The sequence below is a fragment of the Ictidomys tridecemlineatus genome, chromosome 12 (assembly GCF_052094955.1).
Source record: "Ictidomys tridecemlineatus isolate mIctTri1 chromosome 12, mIctTri1.hap1, whole genome shotgun sequence".
NCBI classification, from domain to species: Eukaryota; Metazoa; Chordata; class Mammalia; order Rodentia; family Sciuridae; genus Ictidomys; species Ictidomys tridecemlineatus.
Window position 1 is genome coordinate 100,280,860 of NC_135488.1, and position 22,396 is coordinate 100,303,255.

General features: G+C 37.5%; 1 protein-coding gene across 7 annotated transcripts in view; it reads right to left on the reverse strand.

The window, feature by feature from the left end:
• Positions 1-3,443: 3,443 nt before the first annotated feature.
• Znf512 (zinc finger protein 512) overlaps positions 3,444-22,396 on the reverse strand; it is a 32,435-nt gene continuing 13,482 nt past the window's right edge. For all 7 annotated transcript variants that reach the window (XM_013357419.4, XM_005322509.5, XM_078029484.1 and 4 more), the window contains 10 exons: positions 21,955-22,038; positions 21,548-21,672; positions 21,088-21,174; positions 20,594-20,692; positions 19,203-19,370; positions 16,755-16,949; positions 10,573-10,674; positions 9,572-9,634; positions 8,331-8,429; positions 3,444-5,399 (listed from right to left, as the gene is read on the reverse strand). In XM_013357419.4, the coding sequence (XP_013212873.1) occupies positions 5,091-5,399; positions 8,331-8,429; positions 9,572-9,634; positions 10,573-10,674; positions 16,755-16,949; positions 19,203-19,370; positions 20,594-20,692; positions 21,088-21,174; positions 21,548-21,672; positions 21,955-22,038 (1,331 nt within the window). In that variant the 3' untranslated portion in view covers positions 3,444-5,090. The remainder of the gene's footprint in view (positions 5,400-8,330; positions 8,430-9,571; positions 9,635-10,572; positions 10,675-16,754; positions 16,950-19,202; positions 19,371-20,593; positions 20,693-21,087; positions 21,175-21,547; positions 21,673-21,954; positions 22,039-22,396) is intronic.

Sequence of the window (22,396 nt, forward strand, 5' to 3'; positions counted from 1 at the left end):
AAAATTCTCCCTCAATATGCCTTTAACTTCTGCTTTTAACATTTTATTAAGTATGTAGTTTTTTATTAAACAATGTTTTTACTAAAAATAAAAGCCTACTTATAATTTATACACTGATTTTTATTATTCCAATAACTGGACTTTTTTTTACCTCATCACTCTTATTTTCCATTTCTATGTCTTATTTATACTAGTTTGCAAATAATAAAACTAGTTTTAATTCAGAAATTAGGACTTTAGACATATTTAGTTGCCTTCACCTAAATATCCCTACTTGTGAGCCAAAATACAGAAAGTCTGAACTTGTAGGCATGGGATTCAAGACAAATTGAAAGCTCTATTTTCTGTGGATGTAAAAACCCCAGGAAGTGGCTGGAGTTGTGGCTCACTGGTGGAACACTTGCCTAGCAGATGTGAGGCCCTGGGTTCGATCCTCAGCACTGCATTTAAAGGAAAGGATTCACTGGCAACTAGAAAATATTTAAAAAAGGGGCTGGGGATGTGGCTCAAGCGGTAGCGCGCTCGCCTGGCATGCGTGCAGCCCGGGTTCGATCCTCAGCACCACATACCAACAAAGATGTTGTGTCCGCCGAGAACTAAAAAATAAATGTTGGAAATTCTCTCTCTCTCTCTCTCCTCTCACTCTCTTTAAAAAAAAAAAAAAAAAAAAAAAAAAAAAAGAAAATATTTAAAAAAAAAAAGGAAGACATATCTCTCAGGCTGATAGTTACAAAATACTTATTAGGATCTTACATTTATACTATTCTGCTATTAATTTCACTTCTGCCATTGCAGTCCTGAGTATCTTCATTCAGGAGTGGGTAACTTCCATCTGATCTCAGTATTTTAATTTATTATCATTTCAGAGAATGGATTTAATATATTGTTTGTGGCCATTCCTTTCAGAACAAGGGCCTGATATGTTAAGGGTGAATCTAACCTAGTAAAATACTTTGAAATTCATACCCCAATGTGAGCAGTAGGCTGGCCAACTAAGATGTCAATCTACTTTTTATCTGAGGAAAATTAAACAGGGTGATTATATTATACAAAGTGTCCGAGATAAAAATTAGGCTGACTTGAATGATAAAGTCTACAGTGCAAACAACTGGGGAAGAAAACATTCCAGGCAGAGGTAACAGTGATTCAGAGGCCCTAAAATCAGAAAAATCTTATTAAGTACAAAGAACAGAAAGGTGCATGTGGCCCAAGTATAGTTGGGGAATGATTAAAGAATATAGGCAAAAGAAGATAAAGCTATTAAGAGACAAAAAGTATGTTTTGGGCTGCAGCTTCTGGATACACAGTGGTACTTTTTGCTGGGTAAGAAGTGACTAGAGGGTGAAAGAAAATCAAAGATTAAGATAAAATAGAAGTAAAATTTCTTAAGGGTTCCTTTTTAAGAAGGAAGTAAGCTGGGCACAGTGGCACTGTCCATAATCCCCTAATACTTGGAAGGCTGAGGCAAGATGATCACAAGAAGCCAGGGCAGTGGCTCACACCTGTAATCCCAGTAGCTCAGGAGGCTGAGGCAGGAGCATCATAAGTTCAAAGCCAGCTTCGGCAATTTAAGTGAGGCCCTGAGCAACTTAATGAGATCCTGTTGCAAAATTAAAAAAAAAAAAAAAAAAAACCATAAAAAAAAAAAACAGGCTAGGGATGTAGCTCAGTAGTTAAGCATTCCTGGGCTCAATACCTGGTACCAAAAAAAAAAAAAACAAGTTCAAGGCCAGCCTAGATAATTTAGTGATCCCTATCTCAAAAATTACAAATAAAGAAAGGGCTGGGGATGTAGCTTAGTGGTAAGGTTCATTACTCAGCACCACAAAAAAATAACAAAAAGGAGGTAGAATACAGTATTCTTTTTGGTATCAACTATCTTAAATATTACAAAAATATTGGGCTGGGGATGTGGCTCTAGCGGTAGCGCGCTCGCCTGGCAGGCGAGCGTGTGGCCCGGGTTCAATCCTCAGCACCACATACAAACAAAGATGTTGTGTCCACCGAAAAACTAAAAAATAAACGTTAAAATTCTCTCTCTCTCTAAAAAAAAAATAAAATAAAAAAGTAAAAAATAAAATAAAGGCCCATCAACAACTAAAAATTTTTTAAAAATTAAAAAAAATATTACAGAAATATAAAAAATATATATAGAAAGCTGCAAGTCACAACCTTAAATTACAAATTCAGTTGAAGTCCCTCTAGATTGCAGAAACACTATCCCAAATATAGTGTTTAACATTCCTGTGCATGTTTTCATATTTATAGCAATAAATACTGTAGTGTTTTCCATGTTTTTAAACCTTATGTAATCAGTACAAAGTATCTGTAACTTATTTTAACCAGACATCACTTTTGAGATAATTATTCATAATAACAAGAAGCCCTTGCTAATTTTATAGCTTGCATTCCACTGTGTAACTGCCCTGCAATTTATCCATCTTCTTGATGGACAAGGTTATATATTATAGTAGACTAACAAAAAGACCCAAGAATGTATAATGTCTCAAATACACATTTATTTCTTGCTTACATAACAGTCTCAGATAAATGTTCTTGGTTGGCAAATGATTCTCCTTCACAGGGTGACTCAGGGAGTCAACTATCTTCCATTTTGTGTTCTCCCCAACATCATCTGTGTCTAGATAGCAGAAAGGGAAAGGGAGCTTAGAGGTACACTTACTGTCTTCAAACTGCTAGCCTGGAAGGTGATACCTTTCACTTACACTCACATTCCATAGAGGGAACTCAACTGGCAAACCCTTTACTGCCAGAAGACAGGAAAGTGGAAAAAGCAGTCTAGCCATTTGTCCTACAGGCCTATAACTTCAGAAGATGAGAGCAGATTTAGGTGGATAGGTAGTCTGATACACATTTTCAATATTTCTCTATTGTAAACAGTACTGCAATAATCAACCTGTTCAACTCTCTTGCTAAAGTGAGCAAAACGAATTTCTCTATCTATACCCAGGACCAAAGCTGTTCAACCTCAGGATTATATTATTACTAGATATTGGCAAATCATTTTCAAAGTGATTAGGCCAATTAACACTCCAAAATTGAGCATGAAAGTTTATACTACTAAACATCCTAGATATACTCAATACCGCCAAACTTAGTTACTGTAATGAATTTTTTTTAAAAACTGAGTAGTGTAATGAGGATGATCTATATTGACTCCTGCTGATCCTCAACCTTGAGAAACAAACAGAATAGGAGTACTACAAGGGGCCTGGATGAAACAGGACAATATATTTCCCGTATCATTTCACTTTAGCCTCAAATTCTTCATTTGAGGAGTTATAGAACTACTGAGACAATTGCATATGGACTTATTTCAGACTCATCCCCACCTCCAGCCATCTTCTTAGCCCCACATACAGCACCAGCAAAGAGTCAAGCAGCAGGTCCAGGTCGAAATCAAAAAACAACTGGAAACACCATTCTAAGTGAGAGCCATTTATTTCTTTTGTCATTGCCAAACATTCCCCAAGTCTTACTCACCAGAAATTAACATAGCTTCTTCATTTCTCCTCCCTGACAACCCTCATCTACTGAAAGGTTTTAAGGATGCAACTATCAATAAAAATGTAGTGTAGACATTCCATTTCCTTCACTTGTTTCAAAACTACCTATTCTGGCAGTATCTAATCCAGGTTTCAATGCTCCCTTGTTTGAAAGTGGTCTTCACAAAAGCCCACATGTTAAAGCTATTCAGAGGAGCACAAACAACAGAGTTAAAGGGTGGTAATAGCTTCAGAATTTGAAAGGTAGTATTCATCCACATCAAGTCTAATTTTTTAAGTGGCATATGCCACAAAATAGGCAAGAATATATAAGACCAACATTTTATGCAAAAGGGGAAAGAGAATCCAGAAACACAATGCTGCTCTAACCAATGCTCCAGAGAAAGCCACCCTCAAAGGGGAAGAGTCCATTAAACATTACCAGGTAAGTATGAGGTACAGAAAAAGAACTTTACTTTCCAGCTCCAGATTAATATCTACATCTGGTGTCAAAGTGTCAGAATATAAAGAGGATAGAACTTCATATATAAAAGAGGATAGAAGGACAATATTCTCAGAAAATTCAGACACAGGGTTGTCTAAAGGAATGGATGAGGACTTAGCAGGATTATAGACTAACAAGTGAGGTAAAATCCAGGGCAGAAGGAATGTGCACCATGATTTCCAATCTTAATGGCATTACCAGGAGCAGTAGGCTACTGTGTCAGGGGCATTGTGACATTTCTCAATCCTTAGAATCAAGGGAGCAAAAGCAAGCTTCAGGAGGGCATCATTGCAACAGATGAGACTTCAGGCCCCAGAAAGTTTGGAGCAGTATTTATTGCTTCTACTTTTTCTTTCTAGTCATTTTAATGTTTGGGCCACATTACTCCTAAGGCTGCTTTTCATGCCTGTGGGTCTAGTTAGTCACTGCTACCTGGTAGAAAGATTTCCCAGTATAACCAGTGGAGGGAGGTTCTAGCTTTTTCTTGCTAAGTCCTTTTCTTACTTTCAATCCTAAAACCATATTGAGGACACACAACAGCCTCCATAAAGTTTTGCTTCCCAAGAGGACAGGGTAACCTACTATATAAGTGACAACAGTTCTAGCTTCTATAACAATATCACAAATACAAAATGATAAACCAGTATGGTTTTAAAAAATTAGTTTGGAATTGTTTTATAAGCTAGATGATGGAATGGCTACTAAATCAATGGAGCTTCCAAGAACATTCAAACCCCAGGAAGGAAAAGACAACCAAACAGGTTTCTTAATCTTGAATAGGGCAAGAGGGGCATATACTTGGCCTTAAGAGGGAGCTCTTTGGGCAAGAGAAGAGAAAAACAAGAGGACTCCAAAGAGGAATAGTAGGAAAACCTACTAAAAGGGGAAAGAGGGAGAATGAAAGTCAGTTAGTAGAGAAGACAATGAAATTTACACAGGAGAAAGGAGCTGAGAAAGTCACAGCCTTACACAAATAGCTGAAAGCATCTTTGCTCAGCCCCACCACTCAGGCCTCCCGACATAGTTCCCTGTGACAAGAGCATCACATTCACTCTCCTAGGAGCACTTTCACTGACTGCCTATTTCCTTCCTCGTTTATGATTCGTCTTTGGGGGCTTTACTTTCTGGAACTGTGCGGGCACTGGCTCCTGCTCTGATTCCTTACAGGAGGTCGACACGACCAGTTCCTCATTATTCCTCCTCTGATCCTTCCCTACTCTAAGACTCAGCTCAGTTTCAGGAAGCTCAATGCCAGGCTGCTGCCGCCTTCTAAGAGACCTTCTGCTCCTGTGCTGCTGCCTCCGCTTTTCTTCTTCCTGCTGCCGCTGCTTTATCTTCATCAGCTTTTCGAAGCTTTTGGTGGTTGTTGGATTTACAACAAACCAATCCTAGAGAGGCAGAACAGAAAAGTCATCTAGTGAGAAACACAGAAAGAATATACAGAAGGGGTATAGGAAGAATGAAAGAAAAAGCGTGGTTAGGGCATAAAATAGTAAGGAAGAAACAGGTATACAGAGTCATACCTTAGAACTTTATATTTTATTTTTGTTAATATTCTTTTAGTTATAGATGGACACAATACCTTTATTTTTATTTATTTATTTATGTTTATGTGGAACTGAGGATCAAACCTAGGACCTCATGTGTGGGAGGCAAGTACTCTACCACTGAACTACAACCCCAGAACTTTATATTTTATTTTTATTTATTTATTTTTTTAAAGAGAGAGTGAGACAGGAGAGGGAGGGAGGGAGAGAGAGAGAGAGAGAGAGAGAGAGAGAATTTTTAATATTTTTTTTTTTTTTTTTTTTTTTAGTTCTCGGCGGACACAACATCTTTGTTGGTATGTGGTGCTGAGGATCGAACCCGGGCTGCACGCATGCCAGGTGAGCGCACTACTGCTTGAGCCACATCCCCAGCCCCTATATTTTAAATTGAAGAAACCTAATACTGATTCTGGATACTTTTTGTTGTTGTTATAGATGAAGAGCATGCCTTTATTTTATTTGTTTATTTTTATGCCATGCTAAGGATCGAACCCAGTGCCTCACATGTGCTAGGCAAGCGTTCTGCTACTGAGCTACAGCCCCAATTCTGGGTACTTTTAGTAAATGATCTACAAAGTCTTTTTATTGAGCATCATCCCACCCATTTCATTCTTTTGTATAAATCTCATGATGAGATGTAAAGCACTGAGCCACAGAAGATTTTTATTTCATGACAGTGTAGTGAACAAGAACATGATTTTTTTGTGTGTGGTGTGGGTGGGGTGGGCCACAGAGGAATGAACCCAGGGGCATTTAACCACTGAGGCAAATCCCTAGCCTTTTTTATTTTTCCTTTTGAGACAGGATCTCACTAAGTTTCTTAGGACCTCACTGAATTACTGAGGTGGCTTTGAACTTGCAATCCTCCTACCTTAGCCTCCCAAACCGCTGGGATTACAAGCATGTACCACCACACCAGCCAAGAACATGAACTATGCAGCCAGTGCTCCTCAGTGCAATTCCCAGTTCTGTTTTAGTTATGTAACTATAGGCAAGTTACTTAACCTCTCTGAGCTTCAGTTTAAAAAATTAATGGGTAGGACTGGGGTTGTGACTCAAAGGTAGAGCGCTCACCCAGCATGCATGAGGCACTGGATTAGATCCTCAGCACCACATAAAATAAAATAAAAGATATTGTGATATGAAAAATTGTGCTCTATAAGTGCAACATGAATTATAATGCATTCTGCCGTCATATATAACAAATTAGAATAAAAAATTTAAAAAAGATAGTGTCCACCTGTAACTAAAAAATAAATCTTAAAAAAATTAATGGGTAAGGGATATGAAATCAAATTAGAAAGTATTCTTGCCAAAAATGTAAAAGAATACAAAAAGAACTGAATCTAATCAGTGATGTCATCAATCTTCCAGATCTAACTATCAATTTATATGAAACAGCTAGGATAGAAGAATACCACCAGAGGATGCAATCAGCAAAATCCAGAATATGAATGATCTAGTTTCTCCAACCAGTAAATGGCAACCAGAAAAAAGCTTCTAGACCTACATAGTCGAACAGCCACTGCCCACATGTAGCTAATGAGCTCTTGAAATGCGGTCAGTCCAAATTGAAATAATCTTTCAATGAAAAATTTACACCAAATTTCAAGACTTGGCATGAAAAAAATGAAAATATCTCATTCATAATTTATTAATTGATGACCATGTTAAAAATAATATTGTGGATATACTGGATTCAATAAAGTATTAAAATTAATTTTACCTGTTTTAATTATATATTTTTAAATGCAGCTGCTAAAAAACTTTATATACATGGCTCACATTCCATTTCTATTACAATAGCAAATGCTCTAGATAAAAGCAAAAAATTGCAGTATATGGACCAAATATTAGATTTTGATTTGAATAAGCCAATTCTGAAGGGAAAAAACAAGACAATTATGGGAAATTTAAATAATGACTCAATATATTAAGATACTAAAGAATCACTATAACTCTTCTTAGGCATAATGATGTTTGTGGATATATGTTTTTTAAAATTTTTATCTTTTAGAGATATATATCAAAAGAATCATTTACACTTAACATGATATATGGAATCTGCAATAATCCTTTATAGCTGTTTCTTTTTGTTTTTTTTCTTTAGAGAATTTTTTTTTTTTTGAGAGAGAGAGAGAGAGAGAGAGAGAGAGATATTTTAATATTTATTTATTTATTTTAGTTTTCAGTGGACACAATATCTTTGTTTGTATGTGGTGCTGAGGCCACACGCATGCCAGGCAAACGCGCTACCACTTGAGCCACATCCCTAGCCCTCCTTTATAGCTGTTTTATGCAGTATATTAAAAACAGGCTGCTAGGGCTGGGAATGTGGCTCAGTGGTAGAGTGCTTGCCTGGCATGAATGAGCCCTGAGTTTGATTCCCAGCACCACAAAATAAATAAATAGAAAAATAGGCTGTTAATAGACATTAGAATACCAGAAAGCACAACAGTATGTATGGAGATTATTTGAAACAATAATGTCAACATGTAAATTCAACATAATTCCCCAATTCCTGATCTGTCTGGATTTAAGAGAAGAGCTTAAGGATGCTCTCAATTATAGTGGTTTCATATATTTTCATAGAAAACCACAATTATGTCTAATTTTAGAGAGTATTTTAGCTTTAGTGTCTCAGTTGGTACCATAGTTACTTTCTTTTGACAGTCCTAGACCATAAAATCAGGGACAAAGTCCACCTCTCTTGCGGCTTACATATCAGGTCCATAGGACTACAAAACCACTATGGGAAAGCAGAGACCTCACCTCAGCATGGACAGAGTTGATGTGATACTTGACACCACTCTCCGATACAAATTCTTTCTGACATAGAAGACACTTGTATTTTCCAGCCACAAAGTTTCCCTATTTCCAAAAGAGAAAGAAAATAAAGTTATTGGTAAATTCAGGAACACACACCTGGATTATGTGCAGGGACTGTTAGAGATGAAAAGGGAGATATTATTAGAGCAAAGGAAAAGATCCAAAACAGCAGTATGTTTAGGAAAACCAACTTAGACTCTCACCAATGCAAATCTGTCCTAATGCAATTCTATACAAACACCTACCCCCGACTTCAACAAGACCTGATGACTTTCTACTTCTATATTATGTACCACGCCACATTTTTGTACTTTCTCAGGTTCCTTTCACTTCACTTTCAGGTTCTTTTGTTCTTCCCCCAAATGAGCAAACTCCCCAAGTTCACCAGAAGCATCAATATGCAATTCTTCCCACTATAATCCACTGCTGCAAACAGTGCCTTGGAAATCCAGAATTAGAAGAATACCATCCATAATGCCTAGTTTAAGGACTCAAAAACTAGGATCAAGATGACAAACTCCTAAGCATTCCTGGACAGATCTGGTTGGGATGCCTACAACTCCCTTATTGGCTTCAACTGAGACTTCTCTCCCCTCCTGAAGCTTCAGGTTTCCATGGTGCTCATTTTGTGTGAGGAGATACTTCTGAATGAGATTGGAAAGTGGCAGCATTTCCCATGGCTCGTGGGTTGTAGGACACCTGGGTCAACATGGAAAAGATTCAGTGAGGTGAATGGCTGTTAGTCTGACACCCTATCCCATCTCCCATCCCCAGAGGCCATATAGTTCAAATAGGTTTGGAAGATCTTCACCAATCCAGATAAGTACATGTAGCTTTTTTCCCCAGAAAGTTAAGGTCCAATAAGACAGAACAAGTCCAGTGTGGGAGAGGCTCAGAGGGAATCTCTGGTAGGGACTCAAAACTCATGTATTTTTCTCCAAATTCCTTTATTTAGTATGGCGTACAGCTATGTTGGCCTTCTCTGTGTCTTGGGCATACTTCTCTGTGTCTTGGGCATCCCATCCAACATGAGACCAAGAATCTTTGCAACACAGAAGCCTTTAAAGCAGCCTCTGAAGATAACAGTAAACAGGATGACTAGCTGTTCACCTAAACTGAGTTCTCTTCCATGTCAGACTATTTTAAAGGATATATTAAGATATTAATTTTAAAAAATTACAAACCAATGTACAAGAGCCCAGGTGAGCTTTAAGGCCAGATACACTACTGTAGACAGCCTCACAACCCTGAAAAAGAAAAGAATAAGGTGAAGGCTACACCAGAAACATCCTTCTCTTAGCAATCTGGCCATTTATACGATCAACTGTACATTTAGAAGATCAATATACAGTGCCCCAAAACAAACACAAAATGAATCCACATGTGAGTCACAAAAGCATGAAGGAAAACAAGGAATGCCAATATAGTGCAGTGGAAGAACACTTGACTAGCATGCATGAGGCCCTGGATATGATCTCCAAGACTACAGGTGGATCCAAAAAAAGGGAAAATGAAAAGAAAGTCAATAAATTGTTCAGGAAAGTTTAATCCATTTCTTTTCCTGGTATTTTCTGTGATACTTAACAGAAATACAGAAAATTCCATGTTTAGATTTTTAAAAAATCCTTTTTATGTAGAGCAAATGTGTCTCCTACTCCTTTTATTTATTTCTTCCTAAGTATTGCTTATATAGTTGTGATTACAATCTTAAAGATGGCTAAAAAATCTCTGCCCCTCTTGTCACCAAGAAGTGCAGTCTATTTACCCTCCCTCTGAGTCTGGGTTGGCCCTGTGATGTTTTTGACCAATACAATGCCATGAAAGTAATGCTGTGAAAATTTAAAGTGAGGCATTCAGAGATATGCAGCTTCTGCTTTCCTGTTCTTAGAACAGTCATTGTGACCCTGCTGGTAGTCCAACTATCCTGCTAAAAAGAGAGGCCAGATGGAGGGCCAGGTTCCCAGCTGAATGCAACTGCAAAGAAGCCATCTGGGACATTCCAGTCCGAGCACTGGCCTGCTCATCTGACAAGAATTATTCATTTATAGAATTGTGAAGAAATAAAAATAACTGTTGTTTTAAGCCACTACAGTTCAAGGGCTTTGTTATGAAAGGAATAAATAATTGAAAACAAGAGCAGACGCTTCAGAAACATTTACTGAATTAATGAAAGAGAAAGAACTACCTGGTTAGGACACTGAATACGATGATACTTCTTGATATCTGTCTTCCATTTGTGTAGTACTTCCTGGCTGAAGGTAGGTAGACCAGGGCGAGTATATTTTAACTAGAAGATAAGAAACATTTTATTGCAGGACTGCAACTCCCAATGAAAATATCCCAAAAGCTTCACACCCACCTCTTTAGGTTATGTATTTCAGTAATCCACGTTTATCTTCATATAGAAAAAACTCTAAGATGTAAGACCCTCTAAAGTACCCAAAACTGACAAATATAAGTGGCTTCATTTAGGCTTAGAAGACTTTTGGATATAAAGCTTCATTGTTGTTAAAACAATTTTCTGTTCTTTTTTTTTTTTTTTTTAAAGCTGTAGAGCATATACATAGAAATAAAATATTTGAGGGAGGACGACAAAGGGAGGAGGAGCAATAGAGAGTGCACGCACAAGGAGCTGAACACAGTGGTGCACACCTATAATCCCAGCTACTTAAGAGGATGAGGCAAAAGGATCCCAAGTTCCAGGCCAGCCTAGACTACTTTATTAGACACCATCTCAAAAAATAAAAAGGGCTAGGAATGTAGTTCAATAGTAGAGCACCCCTAGGTTCAATCCCCAGTACCTCGTAAAAGAAGGGAAAAAAGAGACAGGACTATAAAGATGTATTCATATAGTCATTCATATATGTAGATGATAAAAAGAAGCCATAAACTTTTAAATGTTAACAGTAGTATTCTCTGGGTAATCAAATTTGGGATGATTTTAATGTTTTCCTCTGTTAATCTGTATTTCTTTTCTTTTTTTTTAGTTATAGTTGAGCACAATATTTTATTTTATTTTTATGTGGTGCTGAGGATCGAACTCAGTGCCTCACACATGCCAGGCGAGCACTCTACCACTGAGCCACAGCCCCAGCCCTTAATCTGTATTTCTATTCTTCAATTATAACATGCTAAATTTTGATATTTTTTAAATTCTAAAACAAAACAACTGAAGTTCAATCTAAAAGATGCAAAGAAACCAGGAAACATAACATGTAATCTTTGCTTATCTGCAAAAGCAGAATAATTTCTAGACCTCCTTTCACATACTTTGACATGAGTTACATGTACAACAACTGCAAGTGGAACTTTCAGAGACAGCACCTGCAGAGACAGTTCCTGCACAGTCCACCTGGGTAAGAGCTTTACTTCTGGCAAGCAGTCTCCGTGATTCAACAATAAAGTATCTTAAAAGGAATCGGAACTCTGAGAAAAGCAAATCAAAGCCCAGAGAGGTAATGGGGGAAAGAAAGTAGCTGAAAGAGGCCCTGGTAAAGCTAAACCAGAGCAGAGAGTAGGTATTATTTATAAGCATTTATTCTCTCAGCAGCTAGTACAAATGAGCCCATCTAAAATTCTTTTATGGTGAAAGGGGAATATTTATATAATATTACTTTTATACAATAAACGACCTTAGTTATAAAAATTATGTACTAAGTAGTACTTAAAAATAGACAATGAGGGGCTGGGGTATGGCTCAGCAATAGAGCACTCACCTAGCACATGCGAGGCCCTGGGTTAGATCTCAGCACCACATAAAAATAAATAAAAGTATTGTGTCTAACTACAACTAAAAAAGAAATAAAGAATAGAAAATGAGGACAATCTCTGTGAAAACACATGGAGTGATTTCTAGGAATATATTATTGAGTGAAATAGAACAGAGTGCAAAAAAAAAGCCAGAGCACAGAGTAGGTATGCAAGCTGAGCATAGTGTTCGTAGTGTAAAAAGTGTAAAAAGCTTAAAACTGTTCAAAAAAATGATAGGAGAATGTCAAAGAGACACAGAAAAATAAAAAGAGGGAAATATAGACTTATGATCATCCATCTCATTAAAATGCTTAGAAAGAATAAGCAGAAACTAATGGGTTTGATTATCTTTGAAGATGGGTGGGAACAGACAGAAAGAAAAGGAAAATGGAAATGGAATAGTTGGAGGAAGGAGTAGTGACTCTTCTTGTTTTAAGTCTGACCTAGAAATATGGTAATATTACACAAATCTACAAAAATAAATGATTTAAATTGAGGAAGAGGAGAAAAGTGGGAGAACACAAATATAATAGAATAAAACAAGAACTATTACAAATGAGTAGCATAACAAAGGGGGTGAGGAAGAAAAAAAATCAAGCTAAGTAAATTTGGAAAACTGTACTTTTACTATGAAAAAACTGCATGTAAACATTCTCCAGTAATTCTTTTACTCTACAGGGGAATGTGTCAGCAATTCTGAAACTACTGGATGTCATACTAGATTTGAGAAAATGTGTAATGATACTGGACATAACAAGAGTCAGATCTGAGCAGAGTGCAAAAAAAAAAAAAAAAGAGGGAAATATAGACATATGATCATCCATCTCATAAAAACTCCTTTTGGACAAAGGAGTAACAAATAAGGAAGAGGAAAACTAGAATGAAATTTGAGGTGTTGACTGGAATTAAAGGTATTATGACTTTTAATATACACACAGATAGGCATAGAAATAAATATGGATTTTGTGTGCATACACAAATATACAAACATGTATACCTTTTAGCTCTAGGTACCAAGAAAGCCCAGAAACAATGAAAGCCCAGTAGGAAAGAGCACACCTACCACTAAAGTCTTAGTTTATAAACATAATCTCTAAAAAGGAAGGAGTGTTCCTTGGAAAATGGTTGATTCCAGATGTGGGGCAGGAAAAATGCAAGCTGAGCATAGTGTAAAAAGTTTAAAACTGTTCAAAAAAATGATAGGGGAATGTCAAAGAGACACAGAGGCTCACTTGAAATATCTTTCAAAAGTACCTAAATCTGGGACAATTTGAGCGGCAAAATAAATAATACAATGAATTATACAAAATAATAAATTAAGTATCTATGAGTATATTGCTGGCATCCCCACATCCTTAGTTTCTGCATGTGCTGAATAGATAAACTATAGATTAAAAATATTCAGAAAAATATTTCATCTGTACTGAACATGTACAGACATTTTTCTAGTCAATATTCCCTAAACAACATACTATAGCAACTATTTACCCAGCACTTACACCATATTGGGTATTATAACTAGTTTAGAGATGATTTAAAGTTTAGGAGGCTGGGTGAGGTAGTGTATGTCTGTAATCCCAGCAAGGGGGCTTACAGGAGGCTGAAGAAGGAGGATGTCAAGTTTGAGGCCAGCCTCAGCAATTTCCCCAGGGTATTAGCAACTTCATGAGACCCTAACTCAAAATAAAAATTAAAAAGGGCTATGGATGTGGCTCAGTGGTTAAGTGCCCCTGGGCTCAATACCAGCACCAAAATAATTAAAAAACAAATAAGTAAATAGAGTATATAGGACGAAGTACATAGGTTCTATGCAAATATTATGTCACCTGATGTAAGGAGCTTAAGCATTTAAGGATTTTGGTAACTGAGAGGTTCCAGAATCAATCCTCCAGAGATAATGAATGAGGTCTATAATGATATAAATTTCAATTAATAATTGTAGAAGAAATGATGAAAACAAAAAAATCTTCGTTAGGTAAATACTATAATAATACTTGTTATAGGCAAAAATCATTAGTATAAACTAATATGTGGGCAGTATGATAAGATACAGGTTATTTTCATATTCTCAAATCTCCCCACAAAATACCCAGTAATTAAGGAGAAGATTATTTAATTTAACCCTGGAGATATCTGAAAAACACACCTTATCCAATTGAATAGTTACTATTGTCAATAAAAAGACATATCAGGATGCTGAGGCAGGGGGATTGCAAGTTTGAGACCAACCTCAGCAACTTATTGAGGCCCTACAGACTTGCGAGACCCTGTCTCAAAATAAAACCTAAAAAATAGGGCTGGCAATATGGCTCAGTGGTTATGAGATCCTGGATTTAATCCCTGAACCAAAAAAAAAAAAAAGGACATATGAATATCATCAATATCATATACCTTCTGAAATGATGCATAAAGAAGGCCAATATTTCCTGGGTGGTATTGTAGCCAAAAATATAATCCTCAAGCTGATCTTTCAAAATCAGCATACAAATCCATAGTGGGGAAACATTCTATAAAACAGCCAGTCAGTCTTCTTTAAAAGCATCAAGGACATAGAGACAAAGAGGGGAACCATAAATTGAAGAAAACTAAGGTGATACAATAACTAAATAAAATGTGGGATACCGTGGCATAGCCATTTAAGGTGTTGGCATTAGGGGAAGCTGGGTAAAGAGTGCACTGGGGGTGGGGGGCGGGCTGGGGTTGTGGCTCAGTGGTAGAGTGCTCACCTAGCATGCATGAGGCACTGGGTTCAATCCTCAGCACCACATAAAAATAAAATAAAGATATTGTATCCACCTAAAACTAAAAAATAATAATGAAAAAAAAAGAGTGCATGGGAATTCTATACTATGAAACTGGTCTATAGATCTAAAAATTATTACAAAACTAAAAACTTTTGAGCAGGGTGTGGTGACACATGTCTGTATTCCCAGCATACTTGGAGGCTGAGGCAACTTAAAGAGGTCAAGGTCAGCCTCAGCAACTTAGCAAGACCCTGTCTCAAAAGAAAAAAAGAGCTGGGGATGTGGCTCAGTGGTTAAGTGCCCCTAGTTCAATCCGTGGTACCAAAAAATAATTTTTTTGAGAAAATACATATTGCTTACATGTATATTTAGAAACACTAGAAATATTCACAAGAAGCCAATCAGAGGAGGTAATCATAACAAGGAGAGAGTGAGAGTGGTATAACTCAATGTTTATCATCATTTAATTTTTGAACCAGTAGAATATATATTATCTATTCAAAATTAAATTTTATGCTATAAAATAAAATAATGCCCTTTACCCATAACTGTCAAAAATATAAAACTATTTTGTGATTTTAGGAGAGTATCTGCTAAATAAGACTATTAAATCTTATCAATGAATTAAATATTTATTTCAAATTCCCTACCACATACCAGATTCAGTGAAACTTGACTGTAATATCACAAGATACACATCACTGTGCAAAGTTCACATTTAAACTGAATTTAGATAGCCTGTAGCAAGAGGAAAAAAAATAAAGAAGTAAGTTTGAAACAAAAAAGGATGCTCTGATATTAAAAACAAGATCCAATTCCTTGGACAGGACTGGTTTTTTGACCAAAACAGAGGTGTGTTAGATTCTAGGATTTGACTTTATTTCTTCTAAGACATAACATTCCTGTCACATAAGTCAATGTCCTAGGCCAAATATAAACTGTTCATGATACTCTGGAGAGTAACAAGACCTTAATTATATATTGTACATGCCCTCAAACTGTTCCCTGATGATCCCAGAGTCTATGGCCTCTGTCTCCTCTTGACTGATGCTCCTTCTTCTAAGGTCTACTCTAATCCAATGACTTTCAAACAGGTTAGCATCCCTGAAAAGGATACTAGGGGTCAGGTAGGGGAGTAATGAAAGTATAAAAGGGAAGGCCAAATAGATAAATTTTGGGCTCATGACCCTCAGTTTATCCAGAGCAGATCTGCTTTTAAGTTATTTTACGGACTGCTTTGGTTGTTTTTCTTTCTTTCTTTTTTTTGGGGGGGCAGGGGATGGGGGTACTGAGATTGAACCCAGAGGTTCTTTACCATTGATCCATATCCTCAACATTTTTATTTTTTATTTTGAAACAAGGTCTCACTAAGTTGCTTTTGGGCCTCACTAAATTGCTGAGTCTGACCTTGAACTTATGATCTTCCTGTCTCATCTTATCAAATCTCTGGGATTACAGGTGTGGACCACTGCACCCAGCTTATATTTTGCATAAAGTTTGGTGTGCAGGAAGTTCTAGTGCTACAAAACCAAATTGAAACCACTTACCTAAACTAAACGTAAACTACTATATCTGAACTAACAAACCAGAAGCATACTGGACAAAGATTAAGCAAAAATCTAATCTGAGAATTCAGGTTCTCTCTGGAAGTAATACAAAATTAAGAGGGCTACTTGAGAAACTTCAGAAACAGTCTATTATGCTAAGCCTTACCTGACCCCAAACACTTAAGCTAAATCAGATATACTCCAACTCCAGGGGTAAAGAAGCTAAATGTTGCTTATCATGAACTTAAGTACACTGGATTTTTTCTGTACAGTAAATACAATATTAAACACAATGTTTCCAAAATTAATACAAGTCTCTACCATACCTTTCGATCATCAGGTACCAGGTCCTGAAGCACCTTCCTCTTAGGCCACTCCTTGGCCAGTTCAGCAGAGGCCAGCTCCTGCAAGTGGTATACAGCTATCTTGGCAGAACGCCTCTGAACTCGCCCCCCACTTTTTGGCTCCAGGCTCATATCTTTTAAGCACTCTGGCTGTCCCGACTCTGGAAAGAAGGAAATCTGCAAGAATGAGACACACAAAACACAGGCCAGCAATTAAAAGTTGTCCATTCTGCTCTAAGTAGCAAAAGAGCTATTTACTAACTTTACCACTAACATTGAGCCCACCAGATTAGAGCATACTTTACTGGTAAAAAAAGTTTCTTATCAGGATAAAATAAATCTATTCTGTTGTATTAAGTAAAAGTGGTCAAAAATCAAGACACATTCTTATACAAAGAAATAAACTTCAACCCATACCTCACACTATATACAAAAATTAGCTTAAAACGACCACAGTTCTAAGTGTAAAATATTAAGTTATAAAAATTCTAGAAGAAACTGTGGGAAAAAATTTTTGTGATTATAAAGTGTCAATTTGGCTAGGCTAATGTCATAAATCAATCAAACTAATCTAGGTGATGTTAAGAGGAAATTCTATATAAATGTGATTCAAGTCCATAATCAGTTGACTTTAAGTAGGAGAGATGCAGCAGAAGAGGCAGGGGACCCGGGCATGGTGGTGCATGCCTGTAATCCCAACGGCTTGGGAGGCTGAGGTAGGAGGATTCTAAGTTCAAAGCTAGACTCAGCAACTTAGTGAGACCCTGTCTCTAAACAAAATATAAAAAAAGGGCTGACAATGTGACTCAGTGGTTAAGCGCCCCGGGGTTCAATGTCCACTGCCCAAAATAATAATAATAATTAAAGAACTAATGTAAAACATTTGTGTTGTTGGAAGCCGTTAAGTTTGTGGTGAATTACAGCAACAGCAGAAAATTACAAATTAGAAAAAGAAAAGATTTTCTAGATAAACAAATACAAAACCCACAAAAACAAAAAAAGTATGAATTGAACTTTATTGAAATGTAAAATTCTGTTATTTGAAAAACCTGTAAAATATGATATATCTGATGGGACTTGAATTCAGAATATATGAATAACTAAATATACTTACAACTTAATAAAACAATTTAAAAATCCCCCAAAATCTGCCCAAAAAATGATCAAAGGGTTTGAACAGGCACTTCACTAAACACAAACTACCTCCAAGTACTGTGGCACATGCATACAATTCCAGTGACTTCAGGAGGCTGAGGCAGGAGGATTCCAAGTTTGAGGCCAGCCTTGACAACTAGTGAGATCCTTTCTCAAAATGAAAAATAAAGGGCTGCTGTGAGTCATGGTATATATCTGTAATCCCATGGCTCAAAAGGCTAAGGCAGGAGGATCACATGTTTTAGGCCAGGCTCAGCAATTTAGCAAGGCCCTAAGCAAATTAGTTTGACCTTGTTTCAAAATAAAAAATAAAAAGGGTTGGGGATATGACTCAGCACCCTGGTTCAATGCCCAGTACCAAAAAACTACACTGGACGTGTAGTTCAGTGGTGGTTACATGAATACAGGTGCCAAAACTCCTAAATGTACATTTAAAAAGGCAAATATTGGGCTGGGGATACAACTCAACTGGTAAAGTGCTTGTCTCCTATGCACAAGGCCCTGGGTTCAATCCCCAGCATCACAAAAAAAAAAAAAAAAAAAGGGCAAATATTCCATACGTAAATTATATCTTAATAAACTTGACTCTCAAAAACACACAACAGAGAAGCTTGGAAATGTAATTAAGGGGAAAAAGTCAACACACATTTACACAAAACAAAAATTAGAATAGAGACAAGCTGGACAGAGTCCAAAAAAATCCAATTAAAGGGGAATGCTTTTAGTTTAAAAGATGCAACAATAAAGTTGGATGCGGTGGTGCATCCCTGTAATTTCACCTACTTGGGAGACAAAAGGATTATAAGTTCCAGGCCAGCTTCCACAACTTAATGAGACCCTATCTCAAAATAAATAAATAAATAAAAAGGGCAGGAGACTACAGGTCGATAGAAAAAGCCCCCTGGATTCAATTTCCAGTACCAAGGAAAAATAAAAAACATTCACTTCTTCCTTAAATATACTTTAGTTTTTTTGGTTTGTTTTGTTTTCTGTGGTACCAGGGTAGAATTCAGGACCTTGTACATGGTAGGCTAGTACTCTACCACTGAGCAACATCTCCAGCTCTGGACTATACTTTGAATTTTCATTTCCCTAACCTAATAATGTTCCAAAATCAGAAATAAGAATGAGAAAAAGAATTAGAAAGAGAAAACAAAAGCATTCAAAGACTAAAAGTTGACACAAAAGGACAAACCAAGATATACAGAAAGAGGTAGGGGTACACACCACCAAGTACAACCCCCAAAAAGGGTCTAGAGAGGAGTCAATACTCACAGGCCCATGCTCTGACCTCAGGTGATATGCAAGTCCAGCCTTCGATCTATATGGTTTTCCACAGTGGTGACACTTCAGGGTCATCTTCTCCAGCTCTGCAGCCCCTTTGCCACATTTTCTAACATGGTATAGATATCCCATAATGCTGGTGAAGGTACTGGAGCAACTCTAAACACAGGAAACAGACCCACATTAGAATCTAAAATCTTGGGGTTTTTTTGGTACCAGGGATTGAACTCAGGGGTGCTTAACCACTGAGTCACGTCCCCCAGATCTTTATATATTTTTTTTATTTTGAGACACAGTCTTACTAAGTTGCTTAGGACCTTGCTAAGTTGCTGAGGCTGGCTTTGAACTTGTGATCCTCCTGCCTCGGCCTACCAAGCCACTGGGATTACAGGCATGTGCCATGCCGTCCCACCCAGCTAGAATCTTACATCTTTTGACATGATCCCTAAATTTATAAAAAGCTATAACATTCACCACCAGAAAATACAAAAAAACACTGTGATGTTATAAGACTTTCTCCAACATTTCCCTTGGTACAATCCTTCCTTTTCCCTGGATGTCCTATCTGTGAGCCATGATATTCAATCAGTTTATTTAGTGTTGTAATTTGGGTGTGCCCCCAAAAGCTCATGTGTGAAACATTGCAAGAAGGTTTAGAGGAGAAACGATTAGATTATAAGAGCCTTAATCCAACCAATGAATTCCCTGATGGAATTAACTGAGTGGGACCTGAAGGCAGATAGGGTATGCCTGGAGGAGAACAGTCATTGGGGATATGCACTTGGGGTATACATTTGTATCTGGCAAGTGGAGCCTCCCTGTGCTTCCTGATCATCATGTGAGCTACCTTCCTTCACCACACTCACCATGCCTTAATTGAGCCCCAAGGAATGGACTGAGACCTCTGAAATGGTGAGCCCCAAATAAACTTTTCTTCCTCTAACATTGTTCTTGTCAGGTCTTTTAGTCACAGCAGTAAAAAGCTGACTAATACAGTTGGCATTTGCTGAATTATAACCAGGCACCTACTTTGTATCATAGTTTCCTGCTTGGTCTATGATCCAACCCCACCCCAATATCAAACAGCCAGCAACATTAAAGTTGTTCCTCACAGTGAGGTTACCTGGATCCTCTTCATCACACCAAAAAAAAAAAAAAAAAAGTTGGTAAAGAAATCCCTCTAAACAAAGAGGAGGGGACTTTGGGGGATGAGAAAGAAAATAAAGAACCATAAATAAATTCAAGAGACCTAGAGAAGCAGGGGCCATCATATGCTGTAAGAACTAGGAAGTCCATAAAGGAAAAGAAGAGAAATGGAGAACAATAAAAGAAAGACAATGACCTGGGACTCCAGGGAGGAGTTGCTGTCCTTGAGCTCTTACCTCACGCATGCACCTGAGCTTTCCCAGTCTCTTTAGGACTGTTCGAAGCCGTTCCCTCTCACTTGGTTCATCTATTTCATCTCCAGCCTTCAAAATGGGCTAGAAATCAAGAGAAGCAAATAAGTAGATGATTCATGGAAATGCCAGACAGTAAAAGAAACACAGAAAATGAAGAACTGGATTAGCAGCTAAGCTAATATTTTGGTTTTCTCCAAGTTCTAGCTTTCTCCATCTTCTAGAGAGACAAAGGAAATAAAGAGAATATAAATAAGAGTCTGAGCCTCTTCCTCCCAGGATATAAGCCTTTGGGGATAACCTACTCACACAAGTATCTACGGTCTACCTCCATGATTTCATTGTGCATAAATCTTGAATAGAGTCTTCTTACACACCTATGAGGTTCCAGAACCTCAATCATCTGCACTGAGATATGTACACTCACCTAATAAAAGATATCCACACACCACATGAGCTCACAGAGAAGACACTCTTACCAAACTATTATGATTCGCCATGACATGATACTTCATCCCTGCCAGTGAACGAAGTTGTTTCCCACAATGATGGCAAGTAAACATTTCCTAAAAGAAAAACATAGTACTCAGTACTCCACTGTTCAACAGAGAAACAGAATACTACAAATTGCTATGCAGTGGGCTAAACACTTAGCATGCATTACTTCTTTCTTATCCACACATGGAATACCCACAGTAGTTATTTTTTCTCCATTCTACAAAAGAGGAAACTAAAGTCCACATATAAAAAGCTAAATGCCAAATTAACACAGAGCTAAGTGAGGATTCAAACCCAAGTCTGTCAAGTGCCAAGTCTACATTCTCTCTGCCACACAATGCTTCCCCCTAACCTGCTGTATTCAGCATATTATACACAGTACCAGGTCTAAATTTTGGGTAAAAAGTCCTAACCATTATGAAATGCCGTAAGATATCTAACCTGTTTGCAGTTTTCCATGTGTTTCTTTAAACCCTCTATGGTCTTCCTCCCCACTGCCTGGCAGGTAGGACAGGAAACACTGCCTTTATCCACGATTTCTAAGTACCATTGTTCTTCCAAACTGCCTACAAAGGAGAGAAAAATGACACTTTATGATCTGCGGTATTCTCAAGAAACAAAAATCATAATTTCACAATTTAGGAAAAGTGTCATAAAATGGTTTTTCCCCTTCCTGGCTATTATATACAGATTCTTCCTGTATATAACTTCTAAAAGTTATCTTTTTCCAAAACAGACACTTAACAAATGCCTCCTTAAGAAATGCTCGAGTACATCACTCCTCATGGACAACAAAAATAAACCAGAGTTTATACTACATCCCACAAAGCTTCCAAAAGAAAGCATACCTGCTGCATAAACTGGTGGTTCCTTCCGAATACGACGAGCCTGGGATTTGGGATTAGGCTGAGTTTTAGGCCGTTGCTTCCTCCCTGACACAAGATGGAGACATGGAGTTCAACATGTTACCTTTACTAACCCCTCCCTAACACCAAAATCTCTTCCCTCCCCTTCACCTGGTCACAAAACCCCACTCATTCAACTGCCTGCCTCCTTTAAGTCACAAAAGTTAGGATGAGGCTACTCCCACCCCCAAATTCAAAGGGTTCTAAAGACAATAAAGGCCCAAACCAAAGGCCCAAACCTCTCTCTTTTTGTTTTAGTTGTTGATGGACCTTTATTTTATTTACTTATTTATAATATGGTGTTGAGAATCAAACCAGTGCCTCACACATACTAGGCAAGCACTCTATTCACTGAGCCACAACCCCAGCCCCCAAAGTCTCATTC